The sequence below is a fragment of the Mercenaria mercenaria genome, unplaced genomic scaffold (genome assembly GCF_021730395.1).
Source record: "Mercenaria mercenaria strain notata unplaced genomic scaffold, MADL_Memer_1 contig_1067, whole genome shotgun sequence".
Classification (NCBI taxonomy): Eukaryota; Metazoa; Mollusca; class Bivalvia; order Venerida; family Veneridae; genus Mercenaria; species Mercenaria mercenaria.
The window spans coordinates 40,975-68,399 of record NW_026459037.1 but is presented as its reverse complement, the minus strand read 5'-3'; the positions used below and the strand labels follow the sequence as shown (position 1 = coordinate 68,399).

The 27,425-nt window shown below is 34.8% G+C and overlaps 1 protein-coding gene across 1 annotated transcript in view; it reads left to right on the top strand.

Moving 5' to 3' along the window:
* The first annotated feature begins 2,775 nt into the window (after positions 1 to 2,775).
* The window catches only part of LOC123563771 (TPR and ankyrin repeat-containing protein 1-like), a 37,102-nt gene continuing 12,452 nt past the window's right edge, over positions 2,776 to 27,425 (top strand). Inside the window, 23 exon segments of the mRNA XM_053532262.1 lie at positions 2,776 to 4,015; positions 7,366 to 7,499; positions 8,141 to 8,416; positions 9,837 to 9,977; positions 10,423 to 10,542; positions 11,131 to 11,283; positions 12,064 to 12,944; positions 13,769 to 13,970; positions 17,226 to 17,299; positions 17,302 to 17,399; positions 19,520 to 19,691; positions 19,861 to 20,065; positions 20,218 to 20,346; positions 21,295 to 21,701; positions 22,016 to 22,162; positions 22,432 to 22,563; positions 22,870 to 23,194; positions 23,379 to 23,524; positions 23,847 to 24,093; positions 25,280 to 25,407; positions 25,904 to 26,009; positions 26,810 to 27,031; positions 27,202 to 27,368. Of these exon segments, the coding sequence (XP_053388237.1) occupies positions 3,822 to 4,015; positions 7,366 to 7,499; positions 8,141 to 8,416; positions 9,837 to 9,977; positions 10,423 to 10,542; positions 11,131 to 11,283; positions 12,064 to 12,944; positions 13,769 to 13,970; positions 17,226 to 17,299; positions 17,302 to 17,399; positions 19,520 to 19,691; positions 19,861 to 20,065; positions 20,218 to 20,346; positions 21,295 to 21,701; positions 22,016 to 22,162; positions 22,432 to 22,563; positions 22,870 to 23,194; positions 23,379 to 23,524; positions 23,847 to 24,093; positions 25,280 to 25,407; positions 25,904 to 26,009; positions 26,810 to 27,031; positions 27,202 to 27,368 (4,806 nt within the window). The 5' untranslated portion in view covers positions 2,776 to 3,821.

The window sequence follows — 27,425 nt, the reverse complement described above, 5'->3', positions numbered from 1 at the left end:
GATCAAAAACTGGGTCACTAGGTCAAATCATAGAAAAACCTTGTGTATGCGATAGAGGCTGTATTTTTCAATTATTCTTCATGAATATTGGTCAGAATGATAACCTTGATTAAATCTAGGCCGATTTCGAAAATGGGTCATCTGGGTTCAAAAACTAGGTCACTAGGTCAAATCAAGGAAAAACCTTGTGTATGCGATAGAGGCTGTATTTTTCAACTGATCTTCATGAAAATTTAGCCAGAATGATTACCTTGATAAAATCTAGGCCGGGTTTGAAAATGGGTCATCTGGGGTCGAAAACTAGGTCACTAGGTCAAATCCAAGAAAAACATTGTGTATGCAATAGAGGATGTAGTTTTCAATTGATCTTCATGAAATTTGGCCAGAGTGATTGCCTTGATGAAATCTAGGTCGAGTTTGAATATGGGTTATATGAGATCAAAAACTAGGTCACTAGGTCAAATTAAAGAAACATCTTGTGTATGCGATAGAGACTGTTTTTTTTCAATTCATTTTATGAAATTTGGTCAGGATGATTGCCTTAATGAAATCTAGGTCGAATTTGAATATGGGTCATCTGAGGTCAAAAACTAGGTCACTTGATCAAATCAAAGAAAAAACTTGTGTTTGTGATAGAGGCTGTATTTTTCAATTGATCTTCATGAATTTTGGTCAGAATGATTGCCTTGATAAAATCTAGGTCGAGTTTGAACATGAGTCATCTAGGATCAAAAACTAGGTCATATCTAAGAAAATGCTTGTTTTATCGCAAGAGACCAATTTTTTGGTCCAATCTTAATGAAAATTGGTCAGAATATTGGTTTCCATGAAATCAATAGGTCAAACATGTTTTCATTGTTATGGTGTGTTTCTTAGGTGAGCGACCTAGGGCCATCTTGGCCCTCTTGTTTCAAATTAAAATGGGTATATCTCCGTAACTAATGAAGATACTGATCACATGGACTTGGACAATCAGTTTAGATACATTGACTGAATTTATGACAAATTACCTCCCTTTATTTTATGTAAATAAATATACGTTAGCAGCTTTAAATGAGATTGGTTTTAAATGTAATTTAAGTCTTCCAGGGTAAGGAATAGTCATGCTAGTACAAAAATGCAGCATTTGAGCCTAGGACCCTCAAACTTGGTATGGAGAGTGCCCCTGACAAGTACGTGACCCATAGGTCAAAAGGGACTGTTACAAGACAATATTTATCCTGATGATATTTAATGTGTATGCCTATGTGATCTATGTCAAAACTTGATCTTATCATTAAGAGCAATGGTACTCAGGCGAGCGATATAGGGTCATCATGGCCCACTTGTTTATGTTCTTGTTGACATCCCTGGCACTAGATCACATATATTATGTTTTCATATTGCAGGATATTAACAGGTTCACCTTGTATGTCGTTCCCCATCCGAACATTTTTTCATTAGTCTCCTTTTATATAATGCATGCACAGACCACAGTTTGGACTTTTACATTTACTTACTACGGATTTTCTGTTGTTTTCAATAAATTTTTCCTTGGTTAATATTTTATTCAGATTTGGTGGTTGTCTCTTGCTTTTAATAATGTTGAAGTTTGAAAGAAATTCTTCCAGTTATGAGTTGTGAATTATTCAAATCATGTCTGATTTATTCAAATATCAGGATTAAGCGGATAAAACATACTAACGTATGGTATGGTATCTATCTATCTGTGATGTTTTATTGGCTTTTGATAAGATTTTTTCGCAGTTTAGTTCTATGCTTTTTAATTCTGGCTTTATTCAAAATCTCTGGATGTTTCTGGATCTGAAGTTATTTATCGGTTCATTTAATTCTTTTATAAGTGTTAATTCATCGAATAGCATGAGTGTCGCTGTTGAGAAAAGTATACTAATTTTGGTGTGCTTTGGCATGACTGGAACAATAGGTGTGCTTTGCTGTCAGCAGGTTTGTTACATATATCGATGTCGATATTTTTGCCTTGTGTATTAAGGTATTAGGCCCATAATAGAGTACCTTCTTTTTGAAGAGTATTCAATTCCTACCATAAACCTACTTTGACTGCAATTTTCAGGGGGGCGTAGGTTCAAGCTCCACTGGGACCAATTTTTTTTTCCTTATTTTCCTTTTTTTTCTAATAAGTTTTCACTTCTTTCAAGACTTGTTATTGATTTATTGCATAAAAGTGGAAAACAATCATTTTATAAGCGATTTCTTGATGTTCAAAGTGAATTTACCTCTGAAACAGAAGGGGTAGAGTTAGACATCTTTAAAAATACTGAGTTACATACGGTAAAAGTTCTTTATTTTGCCTTCAATCTTTAGATTACCTATTGTGGAAGAAATGAAGGTAGGTTTTACTTCTGCCTCAAGATTATTTTTGAATGAAGTGAGCAAAATTCAAAACAGACCCACAGCATTCGACCTTAATGTTCCAATGTTGGGAGTTAGAATTCTGTCGCATTAAACCCGTTTTGAGGCACCCTAGAAAAAAATGATATTGACAGTTTTATTTTAAGTTTTATAATTGTTTACCAATAGTTCGATGTGTCTTTCATAAAAAATAATGGTATAATGAATTCTCTGTAAACGTTTTAGATAAAGGCCATCACTTTGAAATTTGTCGCCACTTGAGCTTGTGGAAATACCATAAATTACACAAAATTTATAAAAAAAAAAACAGCACGGTAAAAGTTTTAAAAAATTTACAACACAATGTAAAGCACGGTCAGCTGTAAGAATATACCAAGCAAATGCCATTTTTTAAACATTACTATTAGGGGCCTAATACCTTAACCCTGCAACCCCAAAATAGCAAATAGTTATTACTGCACTGTTGTAAATATGCTCGTTCAGGTTGTTCATATTTGATGAAGACTGTCTTATTATAGTCGAACCTGCGAAAATTGATTTTCTTTCAGAATAAAGATTGATATTGTTCTACCAACTGCACTTATTACGAATTAGTATAAGATTTTAGTTATGATCCTCAAAGATAATGCAATATATAAGATTTATTTTTGATGTCAATTCCACAAACTGTGCATTTGTTGTATTTTTGTAAATGATGCGGGAATTGAATTGAAATGCGTGCTCTTTAAAATCTTTAATTGTAGTAATACAAAATACGTCTTAGATAAACAAATACGTAGTGATTTTCATCTGAAAAAAGAAGCAATTTTTAAGGAATAAAAACTGATTTTGTAACTTCCAGTTTTTAAATGTTTTCGGATTTCTCAGCATCTCTATCGCCATTCTCTTACAATATTTACTTATAAATAACAGTTATCGCTAGTTTCTTTCCGAAAAAACAATCCGCTTACACAAATTTACAACTAATGACTATTACACTATATAACAAATGTTTTCTGCTAACAAGAAATTACTGCTATTTGGTCTATGCACATACATGGCTTTTGAACAGAATGTAAAAAAGTATATATATGGCATATAATGGCAGTATGTGTAGAAACTCTTATGTTACAGTCGTAGAGTAAAATGTAATATGTTTATATAGCAATTGCTGCGGATCGTGTTAGAATATTTTGAAGCCATTCATCATGACATACTTTAATCCATGATCATATAGATTTTTTATGCTACAGAAAAATGTTTTATGTAGCATTATATTGTTTTCCTTGAAAAATTGTTCAATTACTAATACCATAGAGGATTAGAATGGTACTTGGTTTCATACTGCTATGCTACTTCCTTGTAGCAAAGTGTACATTAGACTTTACACTATGCATGATTTAGATCTTGATTGAATACTAGCAAACATTAAGCAAATTCATATTATCATTGACATATTAATACAATGTGTAATGACGTTTCTAGCTGCTTCTGAAGGATTAAATTATATTGAAAAATATTTTTCAGCAAACTCGCCAGACATGCTATTATATCTTCTACAAAGGTATTGTCAAAAGGGGGATTCGGACCAACACAAGCTTGATAGTCGTTGTAACACATTGCTTCATATGGCAACAAAGGAGAAAAAGGTCGATAAGAAACTCAGGTAAACTTCGACTTCTGTATTTCGTTTACGACTTTTGTTTACTTAATATTTACGTAAAGGAGAAAAGCCAGAAACTGTCCATTATGTGAAAGAATGGACACATCTAGGCGCATCGCGCCGAGATTGTCCATTCTTTCACATAATGGATAGTTTGAGGCTTTTCTCTGACTTAAAACACGGTCCTCACGAAAAAATCAAGATTGTCGTGATATTATATAATGTCTCTAATATTGTCCTCTTTGAGGCAAAGACATTTCATTGATTTGTGTCTCTGTGCTAAATAAAAATATAAGTCAATGGAGTTTAAATTAGATTGCATACAAATATTTATTGCAATTAAAATTGTTTTTTTTTTTAATATTTCTGATATTCAGTGCTGATTCTTAAAAAAGTTTCGAACATATCTGGTTTTGTCATATTTATGAATGATTTGAAGTACCTTTACAAAAAGTAAAATTTAATTTGGCCGTATGACGTATGTATCAATAGTTGTCCATGCTTTGTTCGTGCTGAGTTTGCAGTTAATATAAATCAAGTAATTTAATAAATGACGGGTCCAGGTGAAGACATTTTAAAATGTATATATGTGTTTTATATCGTTATTACAAAACAATCGTTCTTATCTCGTAATTACGAGATATTCTGTCATTTTTATTAGAAGAAAAATACCCGTATATACATGAGAATTTTACTAGTTATGACATATCTCGCTTTCTTTCGAGAAAATGTTTCGTTGTTACAATAAATAACATCGTTATTTTAAAAAATGTATTGTTAAATTAAGATCATTATGGCCAAATTTTCCGGTATTACCGAAACGTGCAGTAAAACTTGGGAACTTGACGTTGATTTTTTCTGCTTTCTTTTGTTTTTGTCTTTGTAGCAGAAAGGTGATATTGCATTTTTCTGCGAAGGACTGCAACAAATGTCAGTAATGGCAAAAATGTAACCAATTTTATTCGAACACTGCATGAGAAAGATAGGTCTGCCGCATTTGAAAAAGAAAGATAAATTATGTTTTTTAGCTCGACTATTCAAAGAATAGGTGGAGCTTTTGTACTTCAGTTTGTTAATTATTCCAACTGTTTTCTCGTTTAGGGCACCGAGAGCAATTATTTTATCTAAGGACAATACGCCGTTTTTTTATGGAAGTGTACCCTGTGCATCACTGAAGGCTCTATGCCCAGCTGGCAAAATATATGGAACTCATAAGGGCCCCTTATTTTCTTACAATATGGGGCTTACAAGGGATTTGCAAACGGGATTGACATGGGACCAACATGGGCTTCAAAATGAATACATTGGTGTATCAAATCGATTAGATATTGTATGTAGGTCCCATATGGGTCTGATGTATGCAAATTCTTAGAATATGGGACCCGTATGGTACATTTGCCCAGATATAGCCCATATTGGCCCCGTATAGGATTGCGTGCTGGGTGTGCACCGCCGTGTTGGGCGACATGTGGTTTTCCGCTTTTTTATTTCATCCATGCGTCGGCGTCCGTGTCGGCGTCCGGATTTGGTTATGTTTTTGTATCAAAGCTGGTATCTCAGTAATCACTTAAGTGAATGGATTGAAACTTCACACTCATACTCACTGTGATAAATTAACTTACGCTGCACAGGTTCCATAACTCTATTTTGCTTTTGTATAAAATTATGCCCGTTTTTCGACTTATAAATTTTTGATTAAGGTTTTATATGTAAGCTGGTATTTCAGTACCTACTAATAGAAATGGATTTAAACGTCACACACTTGTTAACCGTGATGATCTGACATGCAATACTAATATCTCATATAATTTGCATTTTTAAAAAATTATGCCATTTTTTTCGACAGTTGTAGGTTAAATTTCTGTATGTAAGCTGATATCTCAGTACCCACTAATGGGAATAGATTGCACAATCGTCAATTGTCATGAGCTGATATGCATTGTACAGGTTCCATAGCCCTTTTTGCAATTTTACACATTCATTCATTTGACAGGGTTGTTGAATAGAAGAGCGTTGCTGTCCTCTGACAGCTCTTGTTTTTTATATTACGTTGCCTATTTTCATCTATTTTCGACTGAAAAATGCCATACCAGGTGTATGTCTGTGATACTTTTCTATTGCGATTGAGGAGTACACAAAGAGGACTTTACTACTTAAAGGTTGAATATTTAAACTAACATTGGCACATTGTTTGATTTTCATCTGATAATTTATAGGCGATTTGGCATACGTTCCCCTTCATATTTATTTTTATTGCAGCTACAAGTTCTGTAAAACGTTGCTGTTTATATTTCGAAATTTTCTAATTTCATAGGTTGATGTACTCACACCTCTCAACGTACAGGGTTGTTACTATACCTGTCCATTATTAACCTGTGACTGTCCATTCTTAAAGTATCCATTACAGGTTAATAATGGACAGGTATAGTAAAATAATCGTGTGTATAGAGCGGTGTCGGTACAATAACCTATATAATGGACAAAACTAACAAAGGATTACATCACAACCGTGTTTTAACTCTTATGATAAGTAGCATTTAGTTAAATGTATCCATCTAGAGGAAATTGTACAGAAAATAAATTTTCTAAGATTCAAATATATCATGGCGTATGATTGTTTTATGCAGCCAGCTACAACAAATCTTAATATAGAGACTTACCCTAAGCCTTCTTTAAGCAAGGGAATCAATCTGTTTATATAGTGACACCGTTTGTTAATCCTAATCCTGTCTATGTTAAATGCTATGCATGATAATACATTCATGCATCTAACAGTCATGAAATTGATTTCTTTGATTTTCTCATATTTCTAGATATTTTCCCCATACTTTGACCATATATATGGGTAATAGAGATTGTGTTTTTTTTCCAGCAGTAGCCTTTCAGCATATTTTACCTTGTGAAATTCTGTGGGATTTGACTTTTTCAAATAAATTGTCTGTTTGTTAACAAATTTCACACTTTCTCCAGGGCATTAACTTCTTAGATCTTTACGTAGTTTTCTATTCAGATTGCTAATCCGTGTGGCAATTATGCATGCTTTTTCACTGTCTAGAGGTAAAAAGTGCATAGTTTGCATGAGGTTCTAGGTCAATAGCCGCCTAAGCCTACCATAAAGTCTTAGCGGAGTTGTCTCCATTTTCTCCAAATATTTTACCTGGGATCTTTTTTTTTCAGCTCAAATAACTTTTTTTTCTTCAGAAAATGATATTTTAATAACTTTTTTAGTCTACATACTTTGATGCAGTTAACTACACATACATGTATATCTAAAATAGACTGCTCCTACTTGAAGTTTGTAAATTTAGTTACACTGCCTACTTAATATGTTGTTGATATCATTTTTCTGAAAGGCATGTTGTGATAAAAAATATTCTCGGATGTGGCGTGGATCGAAATGTTCAAAATAACGAAAAGAAGCAAGCCAGATGGTATTTATCTGGGGAGCAAAAAAACAAAGACCTCATCGATAATATGCCAGCGAAAGGTAAGGAACTTTAAAACATTTCTATGGCATTTTCTTTCCATACTGAAAAATGATACATATTTGCTGTAAAATGTACACTGACTTCTTCTAAAATCATTTTATGAATTAGTCGAAACCTGTGAGTAAATTTATTACAATGGCACAGATGCATTATTTCTAAAGTTAAAATATGATATTAAAACATATGACACGTTAAAAATGTCAAAATAATGTGTTAATTTAGCGTGAAATGGCCGGTTCACTTTAATCATGGTCAAATATATCAAAATTAAGCCCACGGACCTATACACTTTATTTCACCAAATTTTAGGCCATTCGTGTATTTACAACTGTGATAACTTTCATCAAAATCTAGAGTGTAGAAAAATTTCTATTCGCAAAAATGTTATGAAAGTTATGATTTTCCCATTGACTCCCATTATAAAATATTGCGTGAGGTCCAAATTTTTCTATTCAGTCTAGCAAAGAATCAAGGACACGACCCTATCTTTTTTTATTTGCTGATTTTCTAGGTATATTCTGAAGTTTTGAAAAATTGTAGTTTAATCAAATTCTTCAGTGTAGAAAAAAATCGATCTAAACATGCAGAACTACTTGTCAACAGATAAAAGTGTGTTATTACATGTAAAACAATGTTGCAGGAATACAAGCATCAAATTATAACGAGAGAAGACAGATAGGTAAGAATAGTGGTACAAATGCAGTCGGCCATGGTAGGAAAGAAAGAACACGAACATGTGAAAAATGTGAACACCTTTACTCAAACGCGCTCAGAAAATTATCTGCTGATAAAACAGGGGGTTTTAAGCTACTGATAGATTTATTAAATACGGACCATACAAACAAACATCATTCTGACATTGAGAAGAAGGCTGTAGATGAATTTGTGAAATACATGGAAGAAATAAGTCACAAAGGTAAGATTTAGCTGATTTTCATTCAAACAAATAGAAACGTCGGGCAGTTAGAAATGTTGCAACTTTACATTTTTATTCAGTATATTGAATACCGGTATGTACATATTTTCGTAATAATAGCTTTAATTCAAGTTAAATGAAGAGTATAGGTTATAAATAAGTGAATATAATCATATGTATGACATAGTGTACCCACTATGAAACTGAATGAAATACTAAGCAAATAAATGAAATACGAGGGTTGTCCCAGGGAAATATAGACATTGGGAATAAATCAAATATGGAAATAATTTACATCAGATCGCGAGGTTTCCGATAAGCCATTTAACACGGCATATATTCATACACTCAGAAGATAACAATATATTGTGATTCTATATGAAGTTTAATTAGAGCACATAGTGGCGACCGGCGTACATCGCAACATCCTTACCGTGTTAGCATGGTGTGTATCCTTTCTCAAAATTTCTCCCTTGCATGCCCCATACACTTCCGATGGCCGAGGAACAAATCGTAAACAAGCGATATTTATATTTAAAGAAGTCGCTGTACAGTTGCAGCATCCTGTCATGCTAGGTGATTCCCTCATTTTTAGGTATTTACGACGTCTTGTATCTGCCACATATTGCTAACGTCGCAGTTTTTCAGTCGTTTTGGAACGCAATGTCGGAATGTACCGTAGAAAATTCGCAATTCCAGTTACAAAACTAGTTTGCACGAAACACTTGTGTTTCATTGAAGATTCAATGTGCACCGCTGTATGAAAGCATCTGCGGAAGTTATTTTTAGTACTTGTGTAAATATGTAAGTGTTGAGGACTGCTCAGCCTTGAGCTAGAACGCGTTGCCGGTAGCATGTCGAGGGCTCAACGCGAAACTAGTCTATCTGCTTCTATTTTTATATACACTTAGACTAGTTTCGCGTTGAGCCCTCGATGTGTTTCCACAAGAGTATATTGGGGGTTATTCTGTAATCTACATAGAATTTGACAACTTCGGGGTAGGCCGTGGCATCTTCCGACGTCGCCATTTTTACATGATGCCTCTGATCACTCGTATTTTATCGAAACAAAAAGTTTTCAACAACTAATGATGCCAATTGTTTGACATTTGGTATGATGACTTCAGCATGACTTACAAGAACGTATATATGAACATTTAGCAAATTATTGACAATATTTCGTTGTTATAACAGTTCGAACACGGATCATCAATTCTATATTGTTCCGCCTCATGTGTCGGACCTCAATAAAATTTCAAAAACAATTTTTGGCATAATTATTTTTTATATTTCTTTGAAATAGAGAAAACATTCATGTGTGTAAAATATTTGCGATCGGACGTCAATAACAATTATTATGAAAAGAGTGTACGATTTATTGGGATATTCCTCGTATCTGCAGCAAGTCCTCGTTTTTCAGATGTGTCGATCTGTCTAAATTCTTTACGAAAAGAGAAGTACTTCACGATCATCGATCGCCTTTTCAGCCATAAAAGATGGATACTGTTGGAATTGACTATTCAAAAGTACAGCACGTTGTTCGCGGTTAGTGAGCTTAAAGGTAAGCATTTGTGTAGTTTGTAATAACACCAATATTTTAAATTAAATAAATAAACGTGAACAAGTAATGATTACCTGTAGAAGCTGAAACAACAGGCGAAAGGTCACATTGTTATTAAGCAATTATTTGTTTGACAAATAACCACATAAAACATGCATAGGCTATGTAAATGAGATAATATTTATACGAGATTTGTTATCAAAAACTTAAGATGCCGGTTAGTGTTCCGGAACAAAGCATAGGCATGTAGTAACATTTATTAAATGTAATTACCTGTAACAAACTTCAAGGGTTTTGAACGTGATATTTATTGTAGTCATTAACTTTTGAAAATGTTTATCGGAAATACTCGTATTGAGATGTATGGGATTATAACAATATGTACATGTATTACTGTACTATTACAGGAAACTGTTAACAAAATATTATATTCTTTTAATTTTAGCATTAGCTTCTAATTTCACTGTGGAACCCTTGATATTAGATACATCGCTGGCGTCAGAGGAAGATGAACTTCGTATAGCCTGTTGCTTACTAGACAGCGGCTGGCAAATTGGAGATGGCAGTAAATGAAAATCATTTTTTTTTTTGTTAAAACAGTTAACGTTATATCTTGAATCTTAAATGTTATACACTGTGTATTTCAGCATTTTAACATCGTTTTATTTTTTGTTTTGCTTTGTTTGCTTTGTTATGTTTAAAGTCTCACAAACACAAGTTTAGGTCTTATGGCGCCCTTCAGTTTTTGGTAGTGCAGCAAGACTTCGTGTGCACTATCGGGTATTATTTCAGCTACGGTTGGGTACCTGGGTGAAACCAGTGACCTTCCATATCCCAGCTGGAACGAAACCATTTTACATATCAAGTGAGGTTGCTTAGGAGAACTTGATTTAAAGTCAGCGGCGACCTTAACAATTCAGACAAGCAGACACTTGCAGCATTTAAGCACAACATATGAGTAAGCAGTTTCGAAAAAGCTAACTTTATATGTTTTAAAAAGGAAGACCGATTGTTTTATTATACACAAGGCAGACTGATTGTTTTAGTGCCTTTTACTTTCATAACGTATGTAACATTTATCAATTTCCTGTAGACAACCATTCTTGTTAATAGTTTAAGCATCTCAAATGTCAAAATGAATAAACCTTTTCAGATGGTTGTGTGGCAGTGAAAAATGCTATTGAATTGAAAAAATACAAACTGGTCATTGAACTGATAAAAAGGGGAGCAGATGTTTCACGGATGTCTCTGTACAATGGTGATACACCGATACATGCAGCAATTTCTATTGCTTTAAAAGAGAAACGTAAGTGTTACATGATGTAACTAAACGTCGAAAAGTTTCTTAAATGAAAATGTAACATTTTGACGAAAGATTCAGTTAGGAAATTTCAAATAACTTTTATTTTCTGGAAAAGTCTTACTTATTTAAAGGTTTTGAAACTGTGATACGGAAAGTATCTGTACCAGTACACTTGCTTTAATGTTAATAATAGATTGGTTTTCAGAAACGTAAACATCCTGTAAATTTAGTTGACAGATGACGGGAAGACTGTTACAATATATGTGTCTTTTTTTGTATATGCTTGATGCCTTACAGTTAATATGGCGTTATTGTTTTAAAAGATTTCGCGATCTGAATTCCCGTCTAAGTGTTGAATGCATTTGATATATACAGTATATGAACGGTCTTCATTTTCACTATATTAATCGTTTGAGAAGATGTTGAGAGATAATAGACTTGCAATAAAGACTGGAAGATGGCATGGTATTTGCATCATTAGCTAGCTGCTGTGACGTTCTTTTCAAAAGTTGAATAGACAATAGTTCGTTTGTGTGTGTGTGTTCGTCGTGTGCGTGTCCGCGTGCGCGGTTAACGTTTGGGGAGGCTGCTTTTTGGAACTTGACATTCCTGATATTTATCCTTATTTTCTATGTTCCTTTTATGATAAGCAGGGTTATTTTTCTTTTTATTTAAGAAATAATAAATATGTTCCTATATTTTATCAGTTATTTATCTTATCAAGTTGCATTCGCAATCTGTTCCAAACACCCTTTTTGAAATTTAACTCAATTTTGTTTTCAGAGTTGACATTTATACAAGAGTTGCTGCACATGCAGGAAGAAGAAAGAGATAAATATTCATATCTTGATCCGGAACAAGTAGATGCAAACGGTGACTGCATTTATCACCTCTTAGCAAAAGCAAACTATAATGATTTTGTTCTTCTGCTTACTGAGATGCTTTGCAGTAAGGATATTTCTGCAAATTACTACAATAAGAAGCGTAAATACCCAAGTGATTATGTAAAGAAAACACATCCCCCTCTTCTCAAATTTCTTGAAGATGCATCAAAGATAAAGCCTTCATATGATCAGATAATTTACAAGGAAATTGAAAATAACGCAAAGAGCAAGTCTTCCAACGTTGAGACCGAAATTGCTCCGGAAATCAAATCTAAACACCCACGACAAAGCTTAACAGAACAAACTGAAGCGACCAGGAAACGTATTGAAACTTTAATTTTATCTTTACCAACAAACGTTGTAGCCAAAAGTGCTGCTGACACACACACACATGAGATTGGAAAAAATGATACAGATATCACACTGACTGGTAGAAAAACCTCAGTAGATCAAACTGTAACAAAACCAAAAGTGATTGGGATGACAGAAAATAAACCCAAAAGAATAGTAACATTAGACGATATTGCAGATAAAGTGCGTTTCGCACCGAAAAATGTAGAAGAAAATGACCTTGTTGCCATATCAGATGTTCCCGATTTTGAAAATGATGATATGTTCGAACCCCCTCCTCTTGAATCAGATGAAGATGTTAATGGTGGCACACAACAAATTAGGGTACAAAATGTCTTGCTACCGGCTAACATCCAAAATATTAAAAAAAAGGAAGACGACCAAGACGAAATTTCAGATGCAGATGAAGAGTTAGAACTTGAGAATTCGGTATTTATCTCAAAAATAGCTGTTTAACATTAAGGATTTAAGATTTAATGAGGTTTTATGTCAAAACAAGTTATAGCAGCTTTTTTCATCAAAGAGGCTCAACACAAATATTTTAAACTGGCGATTTTTATCAACCTACCAACATCTGCTTCGGTTAAAAAAACTATATGAACTATATAAATGATACGGCTTTTATGTCACAAGTAAATAAAACAAGCAGAAAACAAATGCCATATTGTACTACCTTGAAAAGCATATCTGTATTATACGTGTTCTCGGACTTCTTTTACTAATATTTGACCTGGGTGAAGCAGAAGTTTTTTTTCAAATATAAAATTGCAAACTACTGATATTTATTTTTTCATTTTCATTTTAAACATTCTATAACGCCCTTTCTGTATGTAAAAGAAGCACGGGAATCTAGTGTCATGACGTTCTTAAGGCATTCTATGAAAGGATTCCAATTTTAAATATCATCCGTAACGTTACAGTATAGTTTGTTCTTTGCTAAACACATCTTAGAACACGAAAGTATATGGCTAGAATTTAATTACAACAGTAGCTTGATCTGGAATGTTGTATACGGCTCTCGCAGATTTTACCAGACCATATCACACTCGGTGCTTGTGCGCGTCGGGTGATACAAGTCTGGCAAATCCACTCGAGCCGATTATAACATCCCAACTACTGTTATAATAACACTATTGTATATTAGAGTTTATAGTATTTTATTGATGGTGGAAGACTGGTATACAAACCTTTTGTGAGGTAAACGAGATTGTTTCTATTTTAGTATCGTTTCTTTCGATACCATTGCCTTGCAGTTTGAAAATTTGACATGGGAAGTTGAATATACAGATAAAGTGCGGAAGACGTTAGAAGATAAACAAGTCATGTCAAAATGGAAATGCAAAATAGTCCGGATCATTAGGATGCTAGCAAGTGGTGACTGGCAGAGGGATTTATGTAGAAAGCTCACAAATGTACCACCAACGCTACGATTGTTTGAGGCAAACTTGAGCAAAGGTAAAATAGATGTGTTTTTGGTGTTGTTCTTTTTTCTCAGTCAATTTGTTTGTTTTGGGTTTAACACCGTTTTTCAACAGTATTTCAGTCGAGTAACGGCGGACAGTTAACCTAACCAGTATTCCTGGATTCTGTACCAGTACAAACCTGTTCGTCGCAAGTAACTGCCAACTTCCCCACATGAATTATCATAGGTGGAAGACGGATGTTTTCAGACAAAGTGTATTTTATCAAATCGTCACGGAGAACATACGCCCCGCCCGGGGATCGAACTCGCGACCCCGCGATCTATAGACCAACGCTCTCCCTACTGAGCTAAGCGGGCAGGCAAATACTACTGACAAAATGTAGGAAAGATAGATAACTTTTAAAAAAGAACGCCTTACATAATGTCTCCTTATGTAGAAGCGACATATTGATTTTTTATTACAGAAGTACGAAAGGTAACTTACATATTTCTGCGGTTGAATTTCAACCACACTTTGCAGAAAGTAATACATGTAGTCGAAACCCTAATTCCATTATCGAAAGCATCTTGTTTGCGGAATGATTTAGCAGAGAGAATGACAATGGAATTTACATAAACATCTATAGGAAGCACAGAATGCAACCTGCCCGCCCGCTTAGCTCAGTAGGTGAGAGCGTTGGTCTACGGATCGCGGCGTCGCGAGTTCGATCCTCGGGCGGGGCGTATGTTCTCCGTAACTATTTGATAAACGACATTGTGTCTGAAATCATTAGTCCTCCACCTCTGATTCATGTGGGGAAGTTGGCAGTTACTTGCGGAGAACAGGTTTGTACTGGTACAGATTCCAGGAACGCCGGTTAGGTTAACTGCCCGCCGTTAAATGACTGAAATACTGTTGAAAAACGGCGTTAAAGAGTGGGTGAAGCGGACCTCTGTGAGAGTAAAATTTAATGGATTTTATCATCTTAAAGAACCATAAAATATAACAAAGCTAAACTGTACGTGGATACTATGTACAGCCGCTACATGACACTTAAAAACCGATGTTAAAGGGAAAGGCAGTTTTGTTCTTATATTAATTCCGTCTGCTATGATTTCTTATTTCATGTAAAGAAATGAAATAAGTTTCAAAATCAGCTTAAAAATTAGAAAGTTATCAGAATTTAAACATTTGATAAAATGGCGGCCATTTTGTTTCCATGGCAACAAAAACCAAAATGGCGGATTTCTTTTATTTCTTGATATATTATTATATTATACCAGATTTATATAGCGCCCTTTTCTTGACCACGTTCAAAGGCGCTTTACATAGTTCAGTGCAGCCTCTACTAGTACAGACACAGAGCGATCTGACCAGAGAAACAGAGTGAGACAGAGAGATCAGAAATCAGATACAGGCTTGTCCGGCTAACTTAGCCTAGCTCGTTGCGAATAGACAGCCTGGTTCTTTAACGTGCCCAGTGTATAGCACTGATACACGCAAGGATTGCCTAGGTTCCTGACCAGTACACCTCTAGTTGGGTGAGAAACACTGAAAAGCGTTTCTGAAAATTCCCGAGTAGCTGCCGGGGATCGAACCCCAGACCTCAGGATTGGAAGGCCAGTGTGCAAACCACTGAACTATCCGTCCACCCATGATACATATTTGAATTGTATTTAATATTTTTTTGTAAAATAATTTCTTTACTTTTTCAAGCTATAATTAAAGGGATTACCATGTTTTACATCTTACACTCAAGAAACATATGACATTGGTCTATTTAAAATAATTATGCAGTGTGTAAATGACGTCATAAACACTAAAATGGCTGCCATATTATTTTCAATAGTGGTCTGATTTTAAAACTTCTTTCAGCGTTAAGAATGGCTTGAGGATGGCTTCATATAAAATCAACTTATTTTCTGGCTTTCCCTGCCCTTTCATTAGAAGATCATTTAGAAGCAAAGAACATGACCATGCACAATAATAATAATAGACTCGGTTAAACTGATCATGAGAGTTAATGGAATGTGAAACGCTCATCACATTCCTAGCACAGGCTTCAGCAAAATCGTATCATTCAGATGTATGGAATGGACTTCATAATCCCAAGAGCCCACAAACAGCGCCATGAACGGGGAGGCAAATCTCAGTGATGTTGGAACATTTAGCTGAGCTGGATAATAGGATTAATTGGCTTTTAATATCTGGTCGAATATGTTATTATAAAAGTACATAAAGTCACAACCCAGAACTATTTCGTTATGGAGATACGGGTAGAATGAATCTCCAAAATGGCAAAAATTTGAACATTATAAAATACTGGTTGAAAATCTGTAACTCTAATGAAGACAAATATATTAAACAGGTCTATGATTATTTAAAAAGTTATGTCGAGTTAAATCCAGAGAAAATAAATTGGGTTTCACAGGTTAAACATATATTATCAAGGGTAGGTTATTATGATGTCTGGCTTTCACAGGGAGTAGGGGATGTCAACATCTTTCTGCGTCAGTTGAAACAACGTATTAAGGACATATACGTACAAGACTTAATAACTAGTTTACATGAATCGAGTAGAGCTATATTTTATAGAAATATATTTGACTTCAAATTTAATGAAAATCTGAATATTGTAACTATAAAAAAAATTTCGGTTTGCACTGTCTAGATTAAGATTAGCCGCCTCTCATAGACTTGCAGTGGAAACATGCAGATATAGAAAACCAGAAAGTATCCCTTATGACGACCGTAAATGTACAAGGTGTAATGCACTCGAGGACGAATATCATTTCATTATAGAATGCCAGGATTTCTTAAGCCTCCGAAAATAGTATATTAGAAATTATTTCTGGGCTGTCCTAGCTTTTTTAAGGTTTTACAGTTACTTAAAAGTGATAATATCACTGATGTACGTAATTTATCTATTTATATATACAAAGCTTTTGAAGTAAGAAATAATAAAAATAGGGTCTAAAGGTATGTAGACGTACACATGTGATATACATATAGCTGTCGTCTTAATTTTCAGCTTTCTATTTTTGTACAATATAAATGCATATTAACACTAGCCTATGTTAAAACAACTATTTCAAACACTATTTGATCTAATACATGCTGTCTCTCCCGTTTAACAATCTATTTATACAGTGAAACTTGTATCAAACTTGCACTTTTTGTAATCTTGCCATAGCATGTTTTAGATTATGAATTGTATATGATGCTATGCTCATGAATCTTGTCAGCTTTATTGCATAATAAATCTATTCTATTCTATTTGTATTCTGTATTTACTGAATACATTTAGATAGAAGAATAATATGGGAAAAGGCAATAAGTTTCTCGTCGAGATGCAGTGACACTGCCGATCGCCGACTGAAGCCCTCTGCCGAGATGGTGCATCACAAGTCCGTGGTGGCAGGATTTACACAGAACTTATTAGAGTATGGGATATCGTTATGGATCATGACAAAATTAAAAGGTAAAATATGTCGTTTTGATATATACTTTGTAATGAAATATTCAGAAATAATGATAAAATATAATTCATAGTTTCATTGTTTTTACTTTTCACTGCAGCCAAACATATTTTCTATATTTTCACTGCACTGAGATATATTTTCTTTGTCTTCACTGGTTTTCCAGAATTGTTCACTACTCTTGGGCAATGACTTTGCTTTCATTTGAAGTGAAAAAAATGAAAATGGATAGTGAGAAGCAAACTAGTCCAAGTCAAAATAAAGAATTTACAATGGTCGCAACCCACCTATGGTACATTCTAACCAGTATGTATAAGAGTACATGGTATTTAACCATTACTCGGGAGACCGTTTGAAACGCCAGAAAAATAAACGCACCAATAAATTGAAATTATCGGGAACAGCGAATAGAACGCAACTCGTACAACTACACTTTAGTCATGCAAAAATTTAATATCCTCTGTTTACTATATTTATATGTCTTTTAATTTTTACATTTTTATAAATACGACCTTGATGAATTTCGAAAATGTGAATTAAAAATGCGCAATACATTTGTACATCAATTGCTGATTTTATAAAATTTCTCTGAGCTTTGAACTTTAAGAAATTATTTTTCCAGTTAACTACGGACAAAAAGTTTCGAAAAATGCATGTTCGTATTTGTCATATTTTTTGTTTGTTTGTTTGCTTTGGGTTTAATACCGTTTTTCAACAGTATTTCAGTTATGTAACGGCGGGTAGTTAACGTAACCAGTGTTCCTGGATTCTGTACGAGTATAAACCTTTTCTCCGCAAGTAACACTGCCAATTTCTCAACTTGAATCAGAGGCGGAGGATGAATGATTTCAGACACAACGTCTTTTATCAATTCGTCAAGGAGAACATACGCTCGCTCGGTGATCAGACCCACGACCCGGGCGATCCGTAGATCTGCGTTCTCCCTACTGAGCTAAGCGGGGGGTCTTATTTTCAGGTTCAGGGTAAGCTATGAGTATAGGCTGATGGTCCTGCGCCCGTCTTCCGGCGTCCATCGTCCACAGATTTACATAACGTCTTTGAAACTACTGGTTAGGATTACACCAACCTTAAAGTTTGTCAGTAGCATCCTGGTAATGTCCTCTCACATACTTGTATATGTGTTCAAATGGTTCCGCTTGGCCCCTTTTAAGGGCCACTAGAGCTAAATAAGCACCTTTAAACGATTTCTTCTCATAAACCGCTTGATGGATCTTCGTCAAACATAGGTTGTAGCATTGTTATAAGGTCCTATCCGAATTCTGTTCAAATGGGGACACTTGACCCTTTTAGTGGCACCGAGAGCTAATGATAGAAATGCATTTAAACGACTTCTTCTCAAAAACTGCTCGGTGGATCTTCATCTACATTGGTTTGTAGCATTATTATAACATACCTTTTTCCAGTTAGAGTGCTTGGTAACTTTAAGGGGCTGCTAGAGCTAATGATAGAAAATATTTAAACAAGTTCGTTACTCTCGTGAACCGCTTAATGGATGTGCAGCAAATTTCATCTGTATCATTTTTGTAAGGTGTAAGGTCCTCTCAAAAAATAATTGAAATGGGGACATTTGTCCCCTTAAAGGAGCCACTAGAGCTGAAATTAGAAATACCTTCAAATGACTTCTCTTCATGAACCACGAGATAGATCTTCATCAAACCTGGTCATTGTAAAGTCAACTGTATTCAAATGGGGGCACTCGGTCTTCTTTAGGGGTCCTGGAGCTAAAACTAGAACTACATTTAAACAATTTCTCATGAACCGCTTCTATGGTCACAGTAAAACTTAGTCTGTAAGGTCATTATGACGCCCTTTCTAAAATGTGTTCAAATGGGGACACTCTCAAAAACTTTGTTCTTATAGTGGCACTTGGTTCCTTTTTGTTACCACTAGTTTATACTAAAACAGTCTTTACCATTCAGGAGTCAGCATGTCGTACCTATATTATGGTCAAACAGTCAAGGTCAGGTGAGCGACTGATGGCCACTATGGCAGTTTTGTTTCTATATGTATGAGAATTAAGGTTCAATTATATACATGTCATGTAAAGTTTGTTATTCATAATGTAAAATAAAAATTGATGTTGATTTATGATTGTCCTCAGGTCTGTAGAAAGAATTAAACTTTCACATCAACGTGGCGAGAGCTGTGTCATACGAAGAAAACTAAAGGGTTTAAAAAAGGAAAATGATCAACGCATTAGAGCGCCCGACATAACATACCCTATGCTGTTTACCGAAAATGATTCGAAAGATGATCCAGGGCGTCAAAAACAGGTAATGTGTTGTTGCAAGATGATATTAAACAAGTGAATTTTAAGTATCTTTTTACACATGTTTTTAATTAGCTGTTTACCGTTTCATGATTGTATTTACACAAGTTATACAATATTTAGTTTTGTTATGAGCTCTTTTCACATGAAAGGATTTTTTGTCTTCTTTACAGGTGCAACATTTCCCTCCTGCCAGTGCTGATGAAACGGAATACCATATTCTGAAGTTCTATCCTTGGAACACAACGCTTGTGAAGCATATCTTGCATAGCAGCAACGTGAAAGTTGACTTCCCATTTAAGGTCACTGACTTAGAGCATGCTATCATCAATTTGAGTGGAAAAGAGGCAATTTTATTACTTGGACGCAGTGGGACAGGTATAATTTACAACAAAGATTTTGAAACAAAACTTTTTTGAATACGTATTCGATAGCACCGGTAGTACAAAAATAAACTGAAACATTGTTTTCATTTTACTTCGTTTGTTATTTCTCTGTTTCATTTGAGTATCAATTTCTTCTATTTAAAGGGAAGACAACTTGTTGTTTATATCGACTTTGGAGCCAGTTCAGATTGTACTGGTACAATAGGCCAATCGATGCGCCATTACTCCCAGGTTCAGAAAGAACACAAGTACATGAGAACAATGACCCATGTGGTAAAATTAGTTATTACTTTTTATATTGATTTTTTGCTTATTACATAAAACACAGTGTTATGTCTATGTATTTCGGTATGTCCGATGTCATAGGCTGAAAGCCCGGAGAAAAAAGTTGAGAGTTTAGATTATTTATTCATATAATACCAGTTCTTTACCCCTATCGCCCAACCCCATCCCTTTCCCTTGCATTAACGCTTCTTTGCATTTGCTTCCTCTCTCCTTCTAACATGAGTGAGTTGTCGTGCCCACAATCATTTTGTCCGCCGGCCGTCCTTAGGCGATGCCCGACTGTTGTTTTTCCTGCTTTTGTAAGTACGGATATGTATTTGTGGGTGTTTGTCATGGGCGGTGCCTCAGTGATTTTACCAAGAGTAAGTTACCTTGCCTACCGTGATTTTGTCCGCCGGCGGTCCTTGGGCGATGCCCGGCTGTTGTTTTTTCCTGCTTATGTGTGTGTATATGTATCTATGCGTGTTTGTCATTGGCGGTGCCCCACAGTGATGGTTTTTTTCTTGTTTGTTGGTTTGTTTTTTCTGTGTATGTTAGTTGTGCGCGTGTGTCTTTGTCTTATTAACGTACGTGTCTGCGACGTTGTAGGAATACTACGTTTAAAGAACGTGGCTTTTCCTGTTTAATATTCATCCTTGCTCCACCTTCCCTCAACATCCGACCCTTTTATCTACCCCTTACCACACAACCCTCATTTTCTATGTTTTGCATATATTTATAATGCACTAGCACTTGTTGTTGGATTTTTGAAGCAACCCGTCTACAATATTTTTCCGTTACAGCTTCTTTTGTTGTGGGCCTACTTTGCGATGCATGGCTCTATGGTTGTGTTTTGGGTTCTCTGTGCTTCCAGGAAATCTACCCTTACATTTTATCTTGTCAAGTATTGTATTTGATAAACATAGTGGTTAACGCACAATACACTTTTGTTTTCAGAATTAGAAGACAAAGCTGAAGAAAGCAGTGAAACTACATGTGAGGAAAATATTGGAAACGAAAACAATTTCTGCGAGGGAAATATTAAAAATGAAAATACTAAACATGAAAAAAAAGATAATTGTGTTGAGGATTCAGATACATGGGAACATTTTCATCAGATATTTGTTACAAAAAATCCTGTACTTGCAGCTGAGGTCAGGAAAACATTTAACGATTTTTTGAAAGCCGATGACAATTTATCAAAACATCAATCTGAGAATATCGACCAAGCTTTACCAAATCGTCTCCAGGATTTGCAGGAAAACGCATACCCACTGTTTCTCACTTCAAGACAGTTGCTGTGTAAACTTGATGCTTCTGTTGGCAATCCGTTTTTCGAGAGAGAAGAAGATGGATCGATGAAGGTATCTTCAAGGTTACTTTGAACTACTGTTAATTTTTTCCAACAGAATATTTTTAAATGTTGTCTACATAAATAAAGTGTGTGTTCTAACTTGACGTTTTGTTTTGTCATAACAGACATAGTTTTTCATTTCACAAATTACTTCTAATAGCTGGTTTTATGTGTCTGCAAACATCACAAATATTCTTGCGGACAAATGATCCAATTTTTTGTACTTTTACATAACATTCCGCTCATAAGATATGGTAAGAATTGGACCAGAATGATATTGCAAGTGTTTTACATCATTTTAAGTACATTTGTGTTTACATTCAGTATCATGTTGATGGTTGGGCGGATACGGATGAAGATACTACCGATCTCCATTTTTTGGATTACGATTCCGCTGATGAAGAGACCGGTATAGCTGATGGCACAGTTAATGACAACGATGATGGCATAGGTGTCAACAGGAACACAAAGGTTTAATATGTATTAAATCCCGCCTTGTACATACAGTAACTGACACACTTTTAGCTTAAGGAGATATTAGTGTATGTATGTCTGTCTGTGTATGTGTTCGTGCGTGCGTGCGTGTGCAACACACATATGTTGTTTCACTTACGTGCAATCGTAAATTTTAAGCTAACTTCAGATCAGTTCGGTTGTATTGCGACATATTCGATTAATGCTTGGAAGCCCATATACAGAAACATTGACATTTGTTTTCTGAAATACTTATTATCTTGTAGGATGATACCGATGTAAGTAGGGAAGTTACGTATGATGTCTTTGAAAACGAGATGTGGCCAAAGTTGGGAAGTAAGACAAATGCAGATTATCACCCTTCTTTGGTATGGACGGAAATAATGTCATTTATCAAGGTAAGGCAATAAAAAGACGATACTCTATTCTCCTTTATTGATAAAAGAGGTTGAACAAAGCCTGTGTACTTTTTCTTTGAATAGTATATTTTTTTTATAAAATAGTCCGTCTCTTTCCCTTATTTTTCTTTTATCCAAATGAGTAAAACATTACCACGGAGTACTTAATACATTTTAATACGAATGTAAATGCTACATCACGTTAAAGTTATCAGAGATGCAATAGCTTTTTCCTTCTTTGCCACCTTAATATCTTGGTGAAAAAGAGTAGTTTTGAGGACTGTATTCGTACTTTCAATTTGACAGGGCTCATATGAATCACTTACCAAACCAAATGGCTGTCTATCGAAAGACGAATATATCGACTTAGGAAGAAAAAGAGCACCCAATTTTTCTGGAGAAAGGGAAGAAATCTACGATATTTTTGTTTTGTATGAACACAAGAAGAAACAGGGTCGTATGTTTGATGAAACGGACGTTGTTCGCAGTGTATTTCAGAGACTCGCGCAGTTGGAAACAAGTCCAGTCGCAATACATCAAATTTACGTAGATGAGACACAGGACTTCACACAGGCAGAACTGTTCCTTCTAATCAGACTTTGTCAAAATCCAAATGACATGTTTTTAACAGGTGATTGAAATATTTATCTCTAGTTTTTCTTTTACAGACGAAAAGTTTTTTCATAGCATGTGTTCTTCCGTTTTCTCTTCTTAAAAATGTACACGTCCTTAACATAATAGTCACAAACTTTATATTTTTTTAAGAAAATATACTATTATTGAAAAAAAGGATAAATGCATGTTTTAACTTTCAGGCGATACCGCCCAGAGTATAATGCGTGGGATTTCCTTTAGGTTTAAAGACCTAAGATCTCTCTACTACCACGTTAAACAAATGACTGAAGAAACAAAGAAAACTTCTAAGGCTTCAAAATCTGTAACAGTGCATGTACCAAACGAGGTTTGAATATGTGTTTGTTTGTTTTGTCTTTGTTGCTTCGTCTATGTATTTTTGTGTATGTGTATATCGCCTTCACTGTTGTTTTGCGGCCGCTTTGTCCTTGGAACGACATAATTTGAAATGGACCTATGTTCTTCTTTCAATAGTGTTAAATCATTGCATTCAAGCTTTCTTCAAATCGGTACGAGCTTTTACCAAAGAATATGTTATAACAAGGTATTTCAATGAAGTTTGGAAAACTAAGTTCGGTTAGTGACATGATTTTCTGTACCATTTTGTATGTCGTTATGTAACAACATTCATTTTGTTTATATCATTGCAGGTACATCAACTCACCTACAACTACCGTTCACATTCTGGCATTCTGTCTCTAGCTTCAAGTATCCTAGACATTTTGTCGCATTTCTTCCCAGAGTCATTTGACCGTTTAGATCCAGACCAAGGACTTTTCCATGGTCCAGAGCCCATTCTGCTTGAATCTTGCAGTTTTAGTGATCTGGCTGTGTTGTTAAGAGGAAACAAAAGAAAAACGTCCAATATTGAGTTTGGTGCCCACCAAGTAATCTTAGGTGAGGTATAAGATGTAGTTGAAACGTAATATGATTGAATTGGGTTTTACGGCGAATCGACACAAAATGGTCATATATCGCCGAGAAAATGTAATATAGTAATATAGTAAAATAGTATCGGATTTTTATTTTAGTCCCTTTCTCATGTCTCACCGGAGGGGATTGATCGATTGCGTCTGTCCGTCCGTCAGTAACACAAAGTGGTTTCATGTGATGAAGTTTGGTAAATAGGTAGAAGATTTATTTTCTTTGTCAGTCACAAATTGTGGATTATGTCATACCTTTAAATTAAAAGTATAACAGTTTTTTTTATGAAATCTTGGACATAAATAGAATGCAATATGTAGAATATATGTATAATCTCATTTTCACACTTAATCCGTCCGTTCATCCGTCTGTATGTCCGTCACTCACAATAGTTTCAAAGTACAAGAAACCTGTCTGACAGATGATAGGTTATTTAGAGAAACCTGACTGACAGATGGTAGGTTATTTAGAGAATATGCAAATTCTCCAATGCTTTTCAGTTTAAAAATGTGTTATTTTTAAGATTAACTTCCCTTTGTTTTACTATAAATATCTTATATTCTAACTTTTTTATAATTGTCAAAAAAAATATCCATATGCAAATTCAGGTGCTAGAGTAAAGAAATTTGCTATGACGGGCGTATATCATGACATAATGGCACCATTGTAAAATTAGTTTTTTAATGTGTTTTATCGTCCATGAACAGGCTCAGTCAAACCGAGCCTGCAACATTTTCGTTTATGTCGTGTTGGGCGACCTGTTTTCCACTTTTTCTGTTCTATGGCAGCAGATATGACAAAGGCCCTTCCGTAAGGGTCAGTAGTCTTGTTTGTTTTCATTCGTTTTCGAATACGAAATATTTAATCTGAAATCATTTTCTTTGAGAAATGATATGGCTTTCTTTACGCTTCACGAACCGGCATTATTTTACAGATCTATTTTAAAATACGAAAAAACAAATGTTCTCTTCAAATCAAAAGAAAGAACGTTGTTGCAAACTTGCCGCACGTAATTAACAGATATTCATGTGTATTTCGTAAGAAAAAAACGTAACACATACGTAATTTAGTTATCTTTGAGACTTTTGATTACAAAATACTTCAGCCTTTCAAGTAAGAAAGCAAATGCTTTCTAATCAAACACTCTTTTATACTACAGTTGTTAACGACGAGGCCAGAGATTGTCTGCCAGAAGAACTAAGTTGTGGACTTGTCCTGACCATATATGAATCTAAAGGCCTTGAATTCGACGACGTGTTACTGTATAACTTCTTTAAAGACTCTCAGGTACATTTTTTTAACTTGGCAACATTTTAGTGTCATTAATGTTTGAATTTTTTAAAGGTTTACATTAATATTGAAATGAAATTTGTTTCTTGCATTTTTTATTGTTAGAAAATAGTATTGCCTTTATAATCCTCGATCATCATCGTCTTCGGTTGAGCACAATACTGTCATAAAAGACTTTGCTTAATATACTGTCTCTTTTGTGAAAATATATACATTTTACACAAAACTGACCGAACGGTCTTTACTGTAAATAAAGCATAATGATTAATTTAAAAGCTCCTTTGACAAGAGAAATCTTGACAATATATTCACGTCCATGCAATCTCTGGTCGTGCAATATCAGACGACAAGGTGCACGTGTTTGTGATAATAGCATTTCCTGTATTAGTATTAATATTTTAGAGAGGTTGGACTTGTTTTGTTTCTGACCAAGTTAAGCAGCAGTACCGATCAAAAAGCAATAGTATTGCTAAATGTTCATTCTTTTATTCAGGCCTCTTCAGAATGGCGAGTTGTTACAAAACGTCTTGAGGAACTAGCGTCAAAAGTTACAGATAGGTCATCCCGACAGACTGAGATGTGCGTTAGGATTGACCAGGGTACTACAACTTCTAGTTGTTACAAAATCCAAAAGTTTTAATGATATTATCAATTAAATTGATAAGATGATAAGAAGATCCTTTTAACTTTTTGATAGGTGCAAACCATTTAGTATCTAGCCAAAAAATATTCTGAATCTAATCAAAGTAAACAAATGCTATTCTATTGCTTTTCATTTCCATATATGCGTAACACATTAATTGTTTCCCATTTAAATGTTCATATTAACTTTGATGAAAGACTATGTTTTTCTGAAACTTCAGGATCTTCTCAGGTTTTAAACACAATTATCATAAGCCCAATGTAGGTCACACGAACTTTCGTTTTGGTTATGTTCATTCTGAGAACAGTACGTAATGTAGAAGTTCCTTATATGAAATTAAATTTATAGGGTGATTTCTTATATTAAACATGAGCTAGGTAGATTATTCCAATCCCCGGTTCATTGTATTATACTGAATTTAAGACATCTTGCGGTTGGTGTCTGACATAAAATAATTTGTCCTTTAGTCCTTTATTTTTCAACTTGCATCAACAGTCACGTGATCTCTGGTGACACGTGTTACTTAATTTGCTTGAAATGTAGATACTTACTCAATTTATTCTATATGAGAAGTAAACCCAGATTAGCGTTTGATGCCTTGCTAGATACTTGAGTTTTTACTTTTTCTGCCGTGAAAAAGTTAAAGTGTAATAAAGTGCATAATGTGTTAATAAATTTGTATTTCCAAAAGAATAATTTTTAAATAACGTTAATGCTTTATCGAGAAATAATTGCCTCACAATGAATTTCTTTCAGATGTGTTAACATCGAAAGGTCGCCCAAGACCATTAGACTTTGACCCCAACCAACACAAGATTCTGAATTCTGAATTGAAACAGTTATATACGGCCCTGACACGGGCAAGAGTTAATGTTTGGATTTTCGACGAAGATCCTGATAAAAGAGGACCAATGTTCGAATATTTCAAAGCCCGAAATCTTGTGAAGCCTGTTAATGTAACAGAATTAAATGAAGAAAGTAAGTAATTATGCACCAAACTACATAATTTTTACATTTCTGAGAAACCTTTTTTTTATATATGGAAAGTAAGAAAATAAGAAATATATGCTGTTTCTGTTTTCATGAACGAATATTAAATTTGTAAGGTATGCGAAACACATAACAACCGAAATCCTCGTTGTTTTAAGGTTTGTCAAACACGATATTTGTGGTGGAATCTAGTAATCACGACTGGATACAACGAGGAGATGACTGTATGAAAAATCGCTTGTATGGTGTTGCAGCAAATTGTTTCCGCAGAGGCGGGGATCAGAACAAGCAAGTGTTGGCCCAAGCACATGACATGGCGCTAACGGTATGCTAATTGCCTTAACATCATAGTAGGTCAAGTGAACTCTGTGACGATAAAAAT